A 20,214-nucleotide genomic window follows, 5' to 3' on the forward strand; every position below is an offset into this window, starting at 1 on the left:
GGGAGGGGAGGATGGAGAGTCCCCCTCTCCCGTGATGCCCCGCGGCGGAGCTACACAACTCTCCACTAGCCGCAGTCCTAGCCGCAGCCCAAGACGCCCAGGGAGTTCGGTTTCGTCCCGCCTCTCACGCAGTTCTCGCCCAGTCTCCAAAGCCCCACCCATTTCGGCTACGCGAGCGAAGCCTCGCCCTGACAGCTAGGTTCCCATAGCTCTGGCACCTCTCTATCAAGTCCCGCCTTCCGGCTTCGCCCCTCCCCTCTCCTGGTTCATTACAGACTCCGCCCCCAAAAGCCCCGCCCTTTCCCTCCAGGCTATGGGCGCGTCGGCACCGCCCCTCGTAGGTGACCCTGCTCTTGTCTCAAGCCACGCCCCCTCCATAGTTGGCGAGCAATGGCCACGCCCCTCACCCCCGTGCCCCGCCCATGTCTAGACTCCAAGGGCGTCGGCACCTCCCCTCGCTCCCAGCATGCCGTGCGGCAGCGGCGGCGCGGCGGGCGGAGCCGGGAGGCGGGGAAGCCGTGGCCGTGTGAGCGTGAGGAGCCGCCGCCACCGCCTCCTCGCTGTCCTCGTCCTCCTGGGCCCCAGCGTCGCGGGTCGCGCGCTGCCCTGGAAGAGACGTCGCCTCGCTTGCCTCCGCCTCCCTTTCGCCGCGCCGCTCCCGCCTCCTGCTCCTGCGTTGCGGGCTCCAGCGGAACCCGGAACGGCCGTCCGCCTCCCCCGCCCTCCGCCGCCCCCTCCGCGGCTTCCTCCTCAGCCCCGGGCCAGAGCGCGGTATCGGCTGCGGCCGGTTCAGGCGGCGACTCGCGCTTCTTCGGGCGGCGGCGCTTGGCCATGTCGTGTCGGGGAAGGTAATGAGCCGCAGAGCCCCGGGGTCTCGGCTGAGCAGCGGCGGCGGCGGCGGCACCAAGTACCCGCGAAGCTGGAATGACTGGCAACCCAGGTGGGTGACCGCGTCGAGCCTCGCCTGGAGCTGACCGAGGCCTAGGCCCGTGGGACTGGGAGGCGCGGCCTAGGCCCGCCACCCCTGGAGCCGGGTGCGGCTTCCTGGGTGTCCTCCGGGTCTGGCCGGGCAGGAATGCCGCGGCCAGCCGGGGCCTCTGTGCCCGGCTGCCTGCCTCGCTCAACCCGAGGGCTGGAGCAGTGGCTCCGAGCTTGGGTCGGGGAGGGTGGAGGAGGACGTTCCGCTGCCATCTCTCCGTTTTGAGGTTTGAGGTCCAGGAACTCTCCTTGTTACCCATTAACTTCCTCGGCTTCTCCTCGTCCAGTCCCCGCGCGAAAAGACCACCTTAGCTCTGCTCCCTTCTGCACTCGCACGTGTTAATTAATGTCTTTTAAAAGCCCCGAACTCCAGCCGAGGCCTTCGTCTGAATTTAGGCAGGACGTTAAGTCAGCCAAAAGATGTGATTGTGGGACTGTGAATGGAATCGACCCAACCTGGCATTAGGGAATTTTAAGTTTTCCCTAACTGCAGAAACAGTTATTTTGGTGAACAGCAATTTACCTAGACACTTGGGAGTGAGTTTGGACACGGGAGTAGGGAAATATTCCGTTGCGTGGAGGAGTTTGGGTCTGATTGGATTTGAAAATATTAGAAGCATTAACTCGAAAGAAAAGTTATTTCCAGTCAGGTTTTTCTGATTATGGACCGGTTGTGCTTAATTTAGCTTTCTATTCTCTGCTGAGTAAATGCTTCAAGTATTCAGTGACTACTTGAGCTTTAAAACAGTACTTAGGACTAACTAAATGTTTAAGCCTCGATTTCAGTGGTAGTTGATGTATTCTTTGGAGTATACTCCATTGTAATTGTTCAGAAATTGACCTCGTGAATGGAGAGCACACAAGTTTTGGGGGTTGGTCTTGCTTTCTAGAACGCTTTGGGCGTAAAGGATTTTATGAGGGGTTAGACTGTAGCATTCTAAGAATTGGTAGAGAAATTAAAATGCAGGCATACATGGAAGGAATGCTGTATACATAATAAATAAATATTAAAAAAATAAAATGATCTCTGTTAATAAGAGTACACTTAGTTTTAACTGATGGTGCGTTCCTAAACATTGTCTGTTGAGAACTGATGTTTGTGACCAAACACGATTTAAAAAATGAATGCTTGAGTCTAGAATTGAGATATGAAGCAGTTAAAGTGTTTGCAGAATCGTAACTTTGTCTTGCCCTGTATGAGGGTTTGTGTAGTGTGTTAAACAAAACAAATTGACTGATTATTTACATTAGCATGCTTTGTTATTTTTACTTTTATTGAAATGTTTGAGATTTGATTTTAAGCAGCTAACATAGTAAATGATAAATTAACTTTAATTTGATTTTTGATAGAGCTCTCATTTAAAAATGGATTGTACAGCCAGACTAGGTGCCACACACCTTTAATCTCTGCAACTGGGAGATAGAGACAGGTGAATCTCTTTGAGTATTGAGGCTAGTCTAGTCTACAAGAGTTCAGGATAGCCAAGGCTGTTCCACAGAGAAACCCTGTCTAGGAAAAACAAAAAAAAATGGATTCTACTACTTTTCTGCATCATGACTTGTATATTTAAGATAACTTAATAGTCTTAGAAGACTAAAATACCCTCAAGTATAGCTTTTGGAAAATAATAGCTTATAGTTCTAAAGAAATAAGTAAAAGAGTTAGAGCCACATGCTGGGGCCACCCGATTTCTTAGCTTGACAGATACAAAGCAGAATTGTTTATACAGCTAAGAAATAAGTACATAGGTTGTTAATAAATGTTGCCAGTGTTTCAGGTGCTTTTTTTTTTTGACTGAGTAAGAGTGTATGGGAAAGGATGAAAAATTTTCTATGAGCTCTGATTGGGCAGGGAGTACTATGAGATACACGCTTGATTCTATGGAATAACAGTTTATAAGGTTGGAAATACTTTCTTTTTTATTTTGTTTGTTTTTGAAGTCAGTGTTTCTCTGTGTAGCCCTGGCTCTCCTAGAACTTGTTTTGTGAACCAGGCTGGCCTTGAACTCACAGAGCCGCTCACCTCCCCAAGTACTAGGGTTAATTAAAGTTGTGCTTCACCTTTCCTGGCTGTTTTTGTTTTTGTCTTTTGTTGTTGTTGTTGTTGTTTTGTTATGGAGGAAACAGGAATATAGGCATACTCCCTAACAGAACTTGATTTATTAGTAAGGTGGCCATGATTGATTTGCTAAATAAACAGTGAAAAAAACTCATGTTTGTTGTTCATATTTTTTGTTGTAAAATTAGAGATCATCTTCTTTCCTTTACTCAGATTATGCAGCTGCTAGTGACACAGTGGAGGTTATCTTCCCACAGGCCAACTGGGAGATACTTACTTTTACCATATATTTTCAAGTGCGGAAAGACTGTATAGTTCATTTAAATCATTTTTTTAAATGTTTATTTGTGTGGGCTTTTCTCTGCCACAGTGAGCAACTAGTAGATCAGTGAGTGGGGATCAGAATTCTTTCTTTCTACCATTTGGATTCTGTCTATTTAACTCAGGTCATCAAGGTTGGCAGCAAGTGCCTTTATTTGGGGAAGCCATCTTGCTGGCTCTCAAATCTTAAAAAAATTGGTTATTTTATGTATTTATGTATGCCTGTAGTAGATGTACGTGCACCGTGAGAGCCAGGAGAAGTCAGATTAGGGAGGTAGAGCCTCTGGACTGAAGTTACAGGCAAGTTATGAGTCATCATGTGGGTGCTGGGAACCAAACTCTGGTGCTCAGAAAGATCAGCAAATGCTCATAGCTGCTGAGTTCTGTCCCACCCCCCATAAAAAAGGGTCTTGATTGTGTTTCCACTTCCTCGGTTCCCAGGCTTTATAAGAGTATTATTGCCAGGTGTATTTTCATTCCAATAATTTTTATTTTTCTGTTACCTCCCCTCCACTCCTGGTATTTATGGAGGGGCCTTTATTTCTATGGAGGGGCAGTTGAGGAGGATTCAGGCAGTTGAAAAAGCAATTCTTGGATGAGAATGTGGGAAGCAGCCCTGGGTTTGATCCCCAGCTCCCTAACCAGGGTGTAATACTGACGAATTCCAGAAATTCAAGGTCAGCTGGGTAGTGGTGGTGAAGGCCTTTAATCCTAGCGCTGGGGAGGCAGAGGCAGGCAGACCTCCATGAGTTCAAGACCAGCCTAGTCTACAAGAGCTAGTTCCAGGACAGGCTCCGAAGCTACAGAGAAACCCTGTCTCAAAAAACAAAAACAAAAACAAAAAACAAAAAGGGAAATTCAAGATCATCCTCTGCTACGTAGTGAGTTCCAGGCCAGTCTGAGCTATACATACCCTGCCTCAAAACAACAGAAGAACAATTCTTGTTAGCTTCTTTTAGAATTAGTTTGCCAGTTTGTCGTGTCAGTCATAGTAAAAGGAATCCCTCACACATTGTCCACAAGAAATGTCTCTGGTGGCTGAATAGGCTACTATGGTAAGGCAATAGGGCGAGTTTACCACGACCACTAGAAAGAACTTGAAGTGTTTAAGGAACATTGACCTTGTAGTCCTTCCATGGTCCCCCACACCAAGCAGGATTTCTCTGTGTAGTTTTGGCTGTCCTGGAACTTGCTCTGTAGACCAGGGTGGACTCGAACTCAGAGATTTGCCTGCCTCTGCCTCCCTGTAGGCTCACAGCTGTCTGTGTAAATCTGTCTCCACAGGATCTGAACACATATATAGAAACACACACACAGAGTAAATAAAAATATAAATATTGGGAAAAAAGATTGCATCCAATAGAGCTTATTTCTGTACTTGGGAGTCTTAATTTATTTAACACATGTGTATTGTACATTAGGTATCTGTGGTGCCCAAGCTTCTCCTGTCCAGACCTTTTTTTTTTTTTTTTTCTGTTTTGAGATTGGGGCGGTTATTACCTCTATATAACTCAAGCTGATCTCAAACTTTAGGTTCTCTTCCCTCAGCCTTGAGTGGTTGGAGTTACTGGTATGTGTCATAGGGCTCTTTTTTTTTTTTTTTTTTTTAAGGCTGCTTCTTTTTTGTTGTTGTTGTTTTGTTTTTTCGAGATAGGTTTTCTCTGTAGCTTTGGAGCCTGTCTTGGTACTAGTTCTTACAGACCAGACTGGCCTTGAACTCACAGAGATCCACCTGCCTCAAAACCTCCTGAGTGCTGGGATTAAGGGCATGCGCCACCACCGCCCGGCTATTCTTAGGCTTCTAAATGAATGAAACAGTATTAGGACTAGTTACCATTTTTAGTAGGCAGATCAAAATTCTCAGGGGGTACAAAGCGCCATGTGAAAGATGAAAAGATAGAAGTGTTGTGAAATTAGAGTTAGATGTTATGTCTGATAATGAAAAGTTGGGTTTTAAGATGGGCAGTGGTGGCACACGCTTTTAATCTCAGTACTTGGGAGGCAGAGACAGGCAGATCTCTGAGAATTTGAGGCCAGTTTGTTCTACAGAGCTACTTCTAGGACAGGCAGGGCTATACAAAGAAACTATCAAAAACAAACAAAAAAAGGAGGGGTGGTTAACTTTGGAGACAGGGGTCTCACTATTATTGCCCAGGATGACCCTTTTTTTCCCCCTTTTTCCTCCTCTTCCTAAGACAGGTTTCTTTGTGTAGCCCTGGCTATCCTGTAACTCATTCTGTAGACCAGGTTGGCCTTGGACTCACTCTGCCTCCTGAGTACTGGGATTAAAGGTGTGCTCCACCAGTACCACCACCACTGCCTGGCCATCCAGGCTGGTATTAATGCTCCTTGCTCAATCAACTTTTGGAGTGCTAGGATTACAATATAGGCTGTATAGATCCTGCTGGCCTAGAAATGCATTTGTAGGATATACTAGCCTGGAATTATGCCTGTCTCTGCCTCTCGAGTGCTGGGATTAAAGGCATATGCCACCTCAACTGACTGACATTGGAATTTTGTGATCAGAGTTGTTTTTTCTAGTTTTTGTGAATATGTACTAAGTCTGGTGTCCTTAGATATATCATAATATACTGAAAAAAATCGTAAAATTGAACAGTGATAAATACCTCATTGCTGTGAATGGGACTTCAAATAGAATTTAATGAGTATGTATGAACTTTTGTCTGTATTGTTCACTGGGCTCAAATTTTTGTTTTATCTGTATTGTCTACTGGGCTTAAGTGATTCTTCTGCCTCGGTCTCACAGTATTAGGAAACACAGCTGCAGGCCACTATACCCCACTGATTATCATTTTTACCTGTTCTGTATGACAGATTGCTTAGTACATTGGGAGTTTTCAACTAACAGTATATGAAAGCTTTTTCAACAGAAGTTGATTTTTCATTAGCAAATAAAACCTTTATAAAAAACCTTGACAGTTATAACAACTGTATAAGAGTGCTTTTTCAATGGAAGTTAGTATTTTTGTTATCAAATAAAACCTTTATAAAAAACACTTGTCAGGCAGTGGTGGCACATGCCAGTAATCCCAGCACTTGGGAGGCAGAGGTAGTTGGATCTCTTTAAGTTCAAGGCCAGCCTGGTCTACAGAGTGAGTTCCAGAACAAAGTTACACAGAGAAACCCTGTCTCTTAAACCCCCTCCCCCCAACCCCCCCCCCCAAGAAAAAACCCCAAACCAAAAACCAAACAGTCATCAGGCTTGTAGGTAGCAAGTACCTTAACTCATTGAGCGTCTTGTTGGTCCATTGTTTCTTTTTTAAAATTGGAACATTACTGAACATTAGTATTACACAGTGTTTCTCTGTGTAGCCTTGCCAGACCTGGAACTTCCATAGACCAGGCTGGCCTCGAACTCAGAGACCTGCTTGCTTTTACCTACCAAGTGCTGGGGTTAAAGGCATGCACCACCACTGCCTGGCTTAGTATTCAAACTTTTTAAATTTTTGTTAAAAAATGTGTATGGATGTTTTGCATGTCTAAGATACATGTGCAGGCCTTGTCCTCACAGGCCAGAAGAGGATATTGGATCCCCTGGGACCAGAGTCAGATACCCAAATATTGGAGGGGGTTGCTTTTTTGTCCTGGCCGCCCAGAACTGAAATAATCACACAGCAACTGTATTAAATCACCTCTTGGCCCATTAGCTCTAACTTTTTATTGGCTAACTCTTATATATTAATTTAACCCATTTCTGTTAATCTGTGTCACCATGTGGCTGCTGCTTACTAGCAAAAGTTCACCGTCCATTTCTGGCCAGATACAGAACTTCTCCCTGACTCCGCCTCCCTTCTCCCAGCATTTAGTTTAGTTTTCCCCTCCTAGCTTTGTTTCCTTATAGTTCTTCTATAGGCACATATCTGTTTTTGTATTCATTAACCAATAAAGGCAACACACAGACAGAAGGACCCCCCACATCATCCATACATTTTGTGGGCACTAGGAATTGAGTATGAGCCCTCTGGAAGAGCAGTCTTAATTGTTGAACCATCTCTCTAATTCCTATTTTAAATTTAAGAGAGAATAAAATAGTTTTAGCTATGAAAATATTATTACCAGTACATATTGATGCATTTGGGGGATATTTTTGATTTGCAAGTGAGAAATCAGACTTTAAAATGGCAGAACATACTGTATGGGTTTGATTATAGAAACTACTGAATTGTTCTCTAAGTAATAAAAAATGACAGAGCATATGGACTGTGTATTATAGTATTGGTGTATCTGTTTTTGTATTTGATTAGTGGAGTTTCAGATTTGGGGACTTAGAGAGGAGGAAAGACTATACAGTTGAGTGGAACATTCTGGTCCCTGACACTGCATACACATGAGTGGTGTGATGAAATTGGTCTATACAGTTTTCGTGGTAAGCTTGGAGAAAATCTGAATCAGACAGAATGGCTGCTGTAATAGAAGCTCTTCCTGATAAATTCTCTCAGTTTAGTTAGAAGCAGGATGCATGTGAGGAGTAAGACAAGTAAATGATGAAGCTAAAGAGCTGGACTGGAGCTGTACTGTTGACTTTGGTCGTAGTTCAAGTGTAATTGGAATGGTTTGAGCCATCGAAATTTAAAACAGCAGAGTGCCTTCGTTTAAGAATCTGTTTTTTCTTGAAGGGTGTGTATCTGTAAGCCCAGTTGGGAAGGCCAGACAAAAGGCTGCTGAGAACCTAAGTCATGTATTCTTTCTGTGTTCTGTTTATAGTGCATGATTGAAGCTCAAAGACTTCCCAATATGTGGGAACTTGGGCTAACAGAAACCTTTCATTTGTTGTCTATTAGTTAAGTGTGATCACTTAGGTGAGTCTTTCCCCTTGTCCATACTTGTCACCTTAGTTAACAAGACAAATGCCACACTTCTAAAACAGATGTGACCACAGTACCTTTTAAGGAACATTGCATTCTCACATTGGTAGGGTTTCCTGCTTTCCCTATCCTAATTACCAAAAACAGATCTGTGGCGTTCCTGTCATTGAACTGTCCTTGGAGGAGTCACACAAGCTGTTTATTTCAGATCATTTCATAGTATCATTATTTTGATTACCTGAAATTGATGTCACTTTCTCAAAGCTTGTATTTTGGAACTACAAAGAAAAATAGACTTTCTCTTGTAATGAAGACCTGAAAGCAGAGTTTGTAGAAAATTTGTGATTTAATTCCTATACATAATAGGTCATCATACTATATTTTGTTTTCTGTTTCTTTAGAGTGTTACGAGCTTTCTTACTTAGAACTGTTTGGTTTTAGAAAGTTAGTTCTCCCTCTTCTCTTTGTTTATTGAGTAAACTCCATTGTGTATGTGTGGTTCTTTTTTTCCTCGAGACAGGTCTTCTCTGTATAACAGTCCTGACTATCCTGGAACTTGCTTAGCAGACCAGGCTGGCCTTGAACTCAGAGATCACCTGCTTCTGCCTCCTGAGTGCTGGGATTATAGACATGTGCCACCATGCCCAACTATGGTTCATTCTTCAGGTTTTTTTTTTTTTTTTTTTTTTTTTTTTTTTTTTTTTGCTGGATGTGTATACCTCTGTAGCCATGGTTCCCAACAACTGACAAATTTTTCAGTTGAGTTATCATCACCACCCTATCCTGCCAGCAGCAGCATATTGTTGAGAGCATGCATTGACTTTTTAAAATTTTTTTTTTGTGTGTGGGTGTATGTGGTGGCTGGGCAGGGGTGCACAGGTCATCTCATTTGTGGAAGTCAGTAAACTATCTTGCAGGAGGTCAGATGTGGCATTAAGTATCTTTACCAAATGAGCATCTTGCTGGCCCTACTTTGAAATCTTTTGTAGAGAGGACGTCTTTATATATTGTGTCAGGATTTAGTATCAGTTTAGTCTTCATTAGATTTTTGAATCCTATTGCTATAAACCTTGCTTGCTAACTTGGAGTATCTGAAGTATTGAAAAGTTTCAGATGGTAGACCCATTTTTTGGTGTCTGGAGTGATGGAATGCATAGGAGGTCCTCATCTGGCTAGACTTATTCTAGGAGCTACTATTCTTGGCCTTCTATCCACACACTTTTTTTTTTTCCAGCTTTGATTCCTAACCCAGATCCTTCTGCCTTTCCAAAGTTTGTAGCTAATATCAGTGAATGCTTATCACTTCACTTACCCATTTTGTTACCCCAACTAGTGTTTAAGTTGAAGAGAACAGATCCAATCATTTTCTCTCCCTTTGTGTGTGTCTGTGTCTGTTTGTCTTATTCACTCTGAGGCACCTCCTCATCATAGCTCCTTGCTGCCGTATGCTATTTGCAGGTGTTCTTACTACAAAGTGGTAGCTGCAACTGTTGTGAATTTTTTTCTTCTCAGAGTGTTCAGCCTGGCTGTTCTTACATTGTTAAGAGGGACACAGACTGTTAAATACCATATCCTGGGTTTTCTTCATACTACTTAACTTGACCATCACCCCCAAATCTTCCAAATCTTCATGTTTGCATTCCTCTATTAAACATCTTCTCCTTTTTCTTCTTCTTCTCTCTCCTCCTCTTCTCCCTCCTCCCCCCCCCCTTTTTTTTTTTGGTTTTTTTGAGATAGGGTTTCGTTGTAGCTTTAAAGCCTGTCCTGGAACTAGCTCTTGTAGACCAGGCTGGCCTCGAACTCACAGAGATCCACCTGCCTTTGCCTCCCAAGCATTGGGGTAAAAGGTGTGCGCCACCACCGCCCATCTAGTGTGTGTGTGTGTGTGTGTATCTTATGTAAGTCATGTTTTACATCTGTATCCACTTCCATCCTGCTAGTGCATCAAAAATAGTGTGTAGTCTCCCCTTCTCTCTTTAAAAACAATTTTATTTTGGGACGGGGTCTCACTATGTTGCCCTATCTGGCCTTAAACTCAGAGATCATCTGTCTCCCAGTGCTGGGATTAAAGATGCTTGACACCATACCTGGTTTTAATCTGTTTGAATGTTAATATAGTTGTTCCTTGTTATCTGTAGAAGGGCTTGACTCCAAGACTCAACTCAGCCATCTAAATTCTCAAGTGTTGACATACCTTCTTTAAAATAGTGCAATATTTACTCATTTGTTCACACCTAAAGTATCTCTGAATGTCTTATGCACCTATTGGTTTGTTGATCAGGGAATGATGAAAAAAAATCTTGCTGTATGCTGCTAGTACACATGCATTGTTTTTCAGGTATACTTTGACCATAGGACATAGTTGATAGAGGTGGTATTAGGAGTCTGCATGTTTCTGTTTTTACGTAGTACCTGAGTTTATAAACCTGTTAGCCTAGGCAGCGTTTGGAGAGGACTTGTTCTACTTATAGCAGGCCCAGTTAGCCTGAGGCAGCAAATTATACAGCTCATCAAGAAGCTTCAAGGAATCATTGTTTTAATGATCTTTGGTAGCCAGCTCTTAAATAGAAGGAAGGATAAGGTAATTAAGATTAATAGGTCTTATTAATCGTGAAAAACACTTTGCTTATATTTTGAAATTCTTTAACACATTGGCCTCTTATCCCACATCTGTTGTATCTATACGTATTAATTATGTAAACTAGTTCATTCACTAAAATATTAAGTACTGGTTTGAAGTTGCTGATGTCCCTTTAGAATGCCAGGGGCAATTTTAGTTCTGCACTTGATTGGAGGAATGAAACCCTGCTTTTCCAGAGCCAACAATTTCTGAAACAGTGCATGGCTGCTTTCATTTCAATGTTTGTATCCTTTCAAAAAGTGAAATTATATTCTGGTTAAAAATGACTTCTTGGAGGCTAGTATCACAGAATCAATATCAATATTTAGTTGAAAAGAAAGCATCTTAGAATTTGTTGTAAAAAAGATCAATTGCAGGGGCTGGAGAGATGGCTCAGTGGTTAAGAGCACTGACTGCTCTTCCTGAGGACCTGGGTTCAATTCCCAGTACCCACATGGCAGCTCACAACTGGCTGAAAATACAGGGGATCTGACAACTTCACACCAATGCACATAAAGTTAAATAAGCCATAAAATAATTAAAAAAAAAAAGATCAATTGCATTTCTTGTCTGTCTTTACTGTTTTTAGGGTACCTGAGGAAAATTGAAAACTGAGTAGGTTCTTAGTGTCATCAGGCCCATGGAACTTGAGACAGTGTGGTTATTCAGAAGCTGAGTTTAAAAGGACCCACAGATTATATTCTACTAAAAATGATTATGTCATTGTTTGGAATATTAGTAGCACTCTAAATGCAGTATTGTGTTCCATTTTGAAGATAACCGAAGTTAAGAATGAGCTTACTGGTAATAATTAAGGTTATATGTAGTATTCTTCTCACTGGCTGTAAAACCAAGTTTTCCTTTAAAAAAACTTTTTTATTTGTATGTGCACTCAAGTGCATATATTGCAAACATGAGTCAGGCCAATTTTGTGGAATTTGTTCTTCCACTTGTTACAAGGATCTCAGGATCAAATTCAGGTCATCAGGTTTATATGACAAGTGCCTTTATTTGTTGAGACATCTTGCCAGCCCTAAAAACAAGTTTTCTAAAAGAAATACGGTATTTAAGTGGCTTGTTTTACATAGTTATTATAATGCACGTTGCCTGTATTTCATTTTAAGTTATTGAGGACACAAAATTGCACTATAACTACCGTTCTTGTATTTTGAAAGTGTGTGTGTGTCTGTCTGTCTGTCTGTCTGCCTGCCTGCCTGCCTGTCTGTTTTTCTTTTTGAGGATTGAATGCAGAGCCAAGGACTTGCTAGGCAAGTGTTCACTATTGAGCTACATCCCACCAAGTCCCTTGTTTGTTTGAGAGAAGATCTCACTATGTAACCCTGGTTGGCCTGAAACTTGTTATGTAGACCAGAATGGCCTTGAACTCGCAGAGATACACCAGCCTTTGCTCTCTCCCAAGCTGCTGCTACTGCTTCTCTTTATTTTATTTTATTTTATTTTATTTTATTTTATTTTATTTATTTATTTTGAGACAGTTTCATTATGTGGCACTGGCTGACCTGGAACTCAGTTTGTAGATCATACTGGCCTCAGACTCAAAGAGGTCTACCTGCCTCTGTCTCCCAGGTTCTGGGATTAAAGGCGTGCGTGCACCACCACTGACAGTTGTGGTGGTCTGTTGTTTAACAGACATAGTTGTACGTGTGTATTGGGTACAAACTGAAGTTTAGATAAATGTACAAAGTGCATATAATGTTGATGGATTAAATCAAGCCGATTTTCTTAACTTTTTTTTGGATGGGAGGAGAGCTATTTAAAATGTACTTTGTTTTTTTTTATTTTTTTCATGATTTTTGGATGTAGGGCTCTCACTGTAGTTTTGTCTGGCTTCAAATCTGAAATCTTCCAGCCTTAGCTTTCTACTTGATAGTATTACAGGTTTGCATCCACATACCTGTTTTTGAAATGCACTCTTTGGAGTATTTCGAAGTACAAAGCTCATTGTTTCTGTCAATAGTCATTCTGTTACAGCAGATTATCTGGAAACATTTTTCCATTTGAGAGTTTGTATTCTTTGACCAGGAACTTCTCTTTCTTCCCCATTCTTCTGGTTCTTTTAAAAATCCACTGTAGTTGACAGAGGCCTGTCATTTCAAGTACATTGGAGGCTGAGGCAGAAGAATGGAAGATTCAAGGCCCGTCTGGACAATTTAGTGAGACCCTATCTCAGAATAAGAAAGTAAAAGGATGGAGATAGTGGTGGCACATTGGCTTAGTATGCATGATTCCTCAGGTTTGATCCACAGGCAACTCTAAGAACTACCAAGTCTTAATACTCGGGATACAGAGGAAGTCAAATCTGTATGCTTTCTAGACTGTCCTATTCTACATAGGGAGTTCAGGCCAGCCAAGGGCTAACTGCATGGTGAGACGCTATCTCAGAAATAACAACAAACAAAACAAAAGAACTGACTACTAGTTGAAAATATAAGTCAGGGAGAATAATCTAATTTTTTTTTTTTTCTAGACAGGGTTTTTCTGTAGCTTTGGAGCCTGTCCTGGAACTAGCTCTTGTAGACCAGGCTGGACTCGAACTCACAGAGATTCGCCAGCCTCTGCCTCCCGAGTGCTGGGATTAAAGGCGTGCACCACCACTGCCTGGCTGAGAATAATCTAATTTTTGTATGCATTAGAGAACAGGGACATGGATTAAATTGGTCCTGGGTAAAGTTTACAGGTAGTATGTAGTTTGCTTAACTTTCATCATTCTGTTAGAAACTATTTTTTTTTTTCAGAACATTGTTGAATCTCTCCTACACTAGTCTAGTGCATGTTTGTATGTACATAATTTCAGTAAAGTAGTAGGAGGAACCAGAGACCTGGGGAAGCTGTTTTCTGAGGTGGTACAACTTTATATCCTTTGTGTCTTCATCGTTCTCCTTGTCATCCCCCCCCCCCCCCCCTTTAAATTGAGGCAGGGTTTCTCTGTGTAGCCCTGGCTGTCCTGTAACTCATTCTGTAAACCATACTGGCCTCAAACTGAGACTGGTCTGCCTCTGCTACCATCGACAGGCCCCTTGAGTCTTCTAAACAGAGATAAGATTGATTGAGGTAGCATATCAATGTAAGGATGGGAATAGACAGATTTTGCTAGAATTTTCAGTTGTATAAGTTTAATATTTAAATTAGCAAATGATGCCTCTTCTAAGGAGAGTTATATCTAGAAATACTGGAGTGCCTTATCTACCTATCTTCTATCTATCTATCTATCTATCTATCTATCTATCTATCTATCTATCTATCTAGATATCTAGATTTTTTAAGACAGCTTTGAAGCCTGTCCTGGATCTAGCTCTTGTAGACCAGGCTGGCCATGAACTCATAGAAATCCTCCTGCCTCTGCCTCCCGAGCCCTGGGATTAAAGGTGTGCACCACCACCACCCGGCCTATTTTTTAACTAAATGTGATTAAATGTGTTAGGTATAAAATATAATAAAAATGGAGTTTGTAGACTTTGTAGGTTTGAAATAACTTAGTAGGTGGTTTTAAGTTGTTTTCTACCTGCCTTAAATTTAAGCTAAATATGTGTCAGTAATTCTGACGCCTGCTGAGCACAGCTGGGGCTATATCTTGTATGCTGCTGATGCCTGGTTTTTAGTAAAGTGCTGGACAAACTCTGTTTAGTTAATGAGTATTCCTGTGGTAGAATAGTGTCTTTTGTGTCTTTCCTTTATAGTTGATGTATGACATTCTGCCTTCTGAGATTCATGAGACTTTTTTTAATTAAAAAAGAGTTTTAAAAATGTTTTGTTTGTGTGTGTACTACAGTAAGTATATGAGGATCAGTGGGAGGTGTTACTTTTCCTTTACCAAGTGTGTCCTGAGAGGGGCATTGAACTTAGTTCATCAGGTTTTGTTTTGTTTTGTTTTGTTTTTTGTTATTTTTTAGAAATTATTTTATGTGTATAGGTGTTTTGCTTGCATGTGTGTCTATGTACCACATTCATGCAGTGCCTTCAGAAGCCAGAAGAAGGCATTGGATCCCCTGGAACTGGAGTTACAAATAGTGTGAGTTATTGTAGGAGGCGGGTGTTGGAAATTGAAGCCAGGTCCTCTGGAAGAACACAGAACCCATCTCTCCAGCCCTAGTTCTTCAGTTTTGGCGTCAGCCCCCCCCTTTTTTTTTCTTTTTTTTTTCTTTTTTTTTACCAGCATTGGTTGGTCCTGTGGGTGTTACTAGAGATGCTGAGTCAGTCTATTTAAAAATTCACTTACTGAGCCTGGCAGTGGTGTAAGTCTGTTAATTGGGAGGCAGAAGCAGGTGGATCTCAGTGAATTCGAGGCCAGCCTGGTCAACAAAGTGAGTTCCAGGACAGCCAGGACTGTTACATAGAGAAACCCTGTCTTGAAAACCAGAAAACAAGAAATACTCTCTTTATTGGTAAAGTTAGAAAGAACATTAAGATGTATTTTTATGTGTAAATTGAAAACTGCCTCTCTAGATGTTTTTGGCAGTCTTCCTCTGTAGAGAACCACTAGTGTGGATTTTAAACTTAATGCCTTTTCTTGTTTGTGTTAACATTGAAATATGTTGCAGGTTAAGCTGTATCAGGTAATTGCTTAGAAGGGTAGGTGCTCTTGACTTGTGATCGCTGATGGACATACACTTTGAGTTCTTAATAGAGTTCTCTTGGGACTGGAGAAATGACTTAGAGATTAAGAGCACTGGCTGCTTTTCCAGAGATTCTGTCTCTTATAATAAAGAAAATTAGCATCTTCTATATAGTATTTATTTTTTGGTTTGTTAAAGACAGAAACTCATCATGTAAATCTGGTGCAGCTTTATTTAGCACTGCTTAAATTTTTAATTTTGCATTATCTTTCAGTGGTTTGTTAATGAGAATTTAGTGAGAATTTTCAGTTATCAAAATAGACAATAGGTTATTAGAAACTTATTATGTAATTATTATAATAATTATTTTAAATAAAGTGCCCTCTGAACTATTCAGAAATTTTTCAGGCATTGGCAACGGCAAGGCTGCTATTGTGCTAATAGCAGTTATTATATAGCTAAATAAACAGTTTAGAACTGTTTATTGTTGGTGTCAATGGCAGCTGTCTGTTACGGCGTTCCTTGGCCAGATGGAACTTTTAGCTCCAGTTCTTCCTATGGATTATTTTCCAGGCCAGCAACTTGTTTAACTGAAGTGTAGTGACATTAAGCCAGTGGTCTAGCTCTTTTTTTTCTTGTAAAATGGCTAACCATGGTGGGCAATAGAAGACATGGTATGTTGAGTTATTCAAAACAAGTCCTGCCTTCTGCTTTGATGCCCTTACCATAAGAAAGGTGTTGAACCTGGGGCTTTATGTTTGTCAAGAAAGTGCTCTACCATTGAGCTTCTGCCTTAGTCTAAGTGCAAATATTGGGGGGAAAAGTTGAAGTGACTTTTATGGAAATGATGCTGTGTAGTTCTTTCAGTTTTGACAAATGGATGTAGTAGTGTAACTACTACAACCAAGTTCTAATTATTCCTCCCAGAAGCCCCTGTGTTCTAGTTTCTGAACCTAGCCAGTGTCTCTTCATGATTTAGAATATCACAAACAAGGATGTGGTTGGTTTTAAAAGGGTGATAAAATGCACATAAAATGTACTGTTCGTTGGCATCAGGGATGTTATGTAGTCATTGAGCATGAGCATTTCTATTTAGTTTTGGAATTTTCTCCATTATCTCAAGAAGGAAAGCCCTATATCCATTGAACAGTCACTGCACATTCTCAGTTTCATCCAGCCCCTGGCAACCGACAGTCCTGCCATGTCAATCTGTCCAGGCATATGAGTAGAATTGTGTGTGTTTCCTTTTATGTCTAGCTCACATTACTTAGTTTGATTTTCACATTCATCCAAGGTTTTAATTGTGTCAGTGCTTCATTTCTCCTTACTGCTGGATCATACTCTGTTGTGCAGATGCCCTACATTTCTAGCCCTTTGTCACCAGTAGACATGTAGATGTCTACCTCTTGACCAGTGCGACTTTGTGTATACATTTATTGCCACATACAGTTTCAATTTTGGGCATATACCTTAAGATAGATTTCTGAAGTGACTGAAACATTTTTATTCCCACGGTAATGCAGAAAAGGGCTCTAATTCCTCCACACTCCCATAAAACCCTGTTTTCTGTTTCTATTTTCAGATTGTAAATTCTGATTATTATAGTTATAATAAATTTTCCTTGTGGTCTTGATTTGCTTTTCCTAATTATTGATGCTATTGAATGTTGTTTTCATGTGCTCCCTGACCCTTTTTCTTTGTTCTCTTTCCTCTATTTATTTCTTGCTCTTGAGTCAGGTTTGCTGCATAGCCTGGGCTTCCTGCATCTTGAGATCTTCCTGGTTCTCCTGCCGCAGCCTCCTGAGCACATGCTCCATACCTAGCATAGTTAGGTCTTTAAAAGACAAAACTTAAACAGTTATGTTAGATTTCTAGTCACCATCATCTTCTAAACTTCTCCCATTCTTTCTTCTGCCCTCTTTTTTCCATGTAGCAACTACTGCATTTATTCTCCTTTTTGGAAGAATGTGTGGTTTAAGATAGTGCCTCCTGCTATCAGTAGTAACATATCAAACAAGTGAACAACTGAAACCAGCCTATAGCTAACTACTTCACTGAGTGTGTGAGACTTTGAAGGAGGAGCTAATATTGGGATTTCTTGTGAAATTACAGAGCACTTTTATACTCTTAGTTACTGTTCTATTGCTATGAAGAGACATCATGACCAAGGCAACTCTTATTAGAAAAAGTATTTAATGGAAGATTTGATTACACTTTCAGAGCGTTAGTCTATTATCATCATGGTGAGGAACATGGTGGCATGCTGGCAGGCATACTACTCTAGAAAAGTAGTTGAGAGCTACATTTTGATCCACAGTCAGAGAAAGAGAGTGAATGAACTTGGTATGGGCTTTTGAAACTTCATAGGCCACACCCAGTGATTCACTTCTTCCAACAAGGCCACACCCACTCCAACTAGGCCATCCTTCCCAATCCTTCTAATCCTTTTAACAGTTCCACTCCCTGGTGACTAGATGACTAAGCATTCAAATATGGGGACCTTTCTTATTTAAACCACCACAACCTTCAGATTATGCAAACAATTTAAGTAGGCTGGTTTTTTTTTTTTTTAGGTTTATTTTATTTATTTATTTTTTAAAACAGGGTCTCTCTATGTAACTCTAGCAGGCCTGGAAATTAGACACCTGCTTCTGCTTCCTTAGTGCTGGAACTAAAGGCGTGTGCCACCATGCCTATCTAGATTGCGAATTCTTAGGTGAGTTGGAACTGTCTTTTGTAATCTTTTTAAACATGTGTGTGTGAGTGCTTGAGTGCTCTTGGGGTATGCACTTGGAGGTTAGAAGACAATTTGTAGGAATTGGTTTTCTCCTTCTGTCATGTGCTTCTGAGGTCAGTTATTGAACTCAGGTCTTCAGGCTTGACTGCAAGTGCCTGTATCCACTGAGTCATCTCCCAGCTCTCTTTTATAATCTTTAGTCTCAGCGCTTTTTGTAGTAAATGGTCCAAGAAAATGTTGTTATTCTTATTTCCCCGTTTTGTTTGGAAGTTGGAGACTGAACCCAGGTTCTTATGCATGCTGTGTGAAGTACTTTATTACTGAGTTATATCCTCAGCCTAGAAATGTTTATTTTACTGGAAGGGCTTGGGGAGGAAGTTTAGATTACAGCTGTGAATTGCAAAGTTGAATAAAACACTCCAGTGACATAATTTAATCAATAGGTATTTTTTAATGCTATCCAGGCAATGTGATACCTAATAGGCCTCTGCCCTTTTGGTGTTTATGTTCTCTTTGTAGAGTACAGTCAGTAAGAGCAGAGGGAAGAACCATTAGGCCTTCAAAAGTGCACAAATAGTGGTGGCTCCTAATGAGACTTGCTTATCTGAAATTTGACAAAGAAAAGTTGTCCGAGGCTAGGGAAGATAAAGGAAAGACTGAGTGAGGGAGCAAGGGCTAAGGCCAAAGCTGTTTACGCAGGAACTAAATTCTCTTTAGACACTGAAGAAAAGTTAAAACTTGAGATACCAAAAGATTTAATTTCAAAGGAATGTGTAGTAGATGATAAGGACTGAGGGTGTGACATTAGGGTTATTTTTGTTTGTTTTTTATTTTTATTTTTATGAGACAGGGTTTCTTTGTGTAACAGTCCTGGCTGGGAACTCACTTTGTAGACCATGCTGGCCTCGAACTCACAGAGATCTGCCTACTGCTGCCTTCCAAGTGCTGGGATTAAAGGCATGTGCTACCACTGTTAGGCTTGGTTTTTTTTTTTTGTTTGTTTGTTTTGTTTTGTTTTTTCCTCCTAGACAGGGTTACTTTGTGTAGCCCTGGCTGTCCTAGAACTTGCTCTGTAGACCAGGCTTGCCTCGAAGAGTTCTGCCTGCCTCTGTCTCTCAAGTCCTGGGTTTAATTAAAAGCGTGAGCCACCACTGCACAGTGGAAATAACATTAGTTTTGTGGCTTCAAATTATTTTTGTGCATTAAAGAGATGGGGGGTGAAAATGAGTTTTGGAGGTGATATATAATCTGACAGATCAAATAGTGCCTTTGTCATAAAACACCTGAAGAATATGATCCTTATTCTATGAGGATACTGGTAAGAGGAGCCAGTCAGTTGTGTTTGAAATTTTAGAACTTTGAGGGCTTTTTGTTTGTTTGTTTGTTTGTTTGTAGGGAGCAGAATATGTGGTAGAGGGACATGTAGGCTTGATGGAGATTTTTCCTTTGTGTTTACTCTTTTCTTTTTTAAATAAAAAGACTGTTTACTTGTGTTTACTGTATTTTAACAAGAGATGTTAAATTAGAAAACTTTACGTTTAGGAAGAAAATTTAGCTGCATTGGAAAAAGATTCTATAAGAGGAAGTATCTGAAAAGCTCAGAAGAATTCAAGGAGATGTAGGATTGAATGCAGATATGGTAGTGTAGGTACTGTAGCAAGGAGGCCGCTAGTTAGTTCCGGCCCCCCAGAACCGAAATAATCCCACAGAAACTATATTATTTAAAACACTGCCTGGCCCATTAGCTCTAGCTTCTTATTGGCTAACTCTTTACATATTAATTTAATCCATTTCTATTAATCTGTGTATCGCCATGTTGTAGTGGCTTACCGAGTAAAGTTCTGTCTGGCTTCAGCGGGGCTTACATGACTTCTCTCTGACTCCGTCTCCCTTCTCCCAGCATTCAGCTAGTTTTCCCCACCTACCTCTATTCCCTGCACAGGCCCAAGACAGTTTGTTTATTAATTAACCTGTTGTATTCACAGCATCCAGAGGGGAAATCCCACATCACGTTGCTGTCTGTTTTCTTGTCAAAGGTTAGAATCTGTGTGCTGGGTGTTAGGATGTTTTGGAATCAGAAGAGAATGGGGAGGTCTGGT

At 41.1% G+C, this 20,214-nt stretch overlaps 1 protein-coding gene across 3 annotated transcripts in view; it reads left to right on the forward strand.

The window, feature by feature from the left end:
• Positions 1–539: 539 nt before the first annotated feature.
• Positions 540–20,214, forward strand: part of Smg1 (SMG1 nonsense mediated mRNA decay associated PI3K related kinase) — a 101,972-nt gene continuing 82,297 nt past the window's right edge. For 2 of the 3 annotated variants that reach the window (XM_048460479.3, XM_085692981.2), the window contains exon 1: positions 540–940. In XM_048460479.3, the coding sequence (XP_048316436.1) occupies positions 852–940 (89 nt within the window). In that variant the 5' untranslated portion in view covers positions 540–851. The remainder of the gene's footprint in view (positions 941–20,214) is intronic. The other variant, XM_048460480.3, reaches the window with a different exon arrangement.

This window comes from Myodes glareolus, chromosome 7, assembly GCF_982192425.1.
Source record: "Myodes glareolus chromosome 7, mMyoGla1.1, whole genome shotgun sequence".
NCBI classification, from domain to species: domain Eukaryota; kingdom Metazoa; phylum Chordata; class Mammalia; order Rodentia; family Cricetidae; genus Myodes; species Myodes glareolus.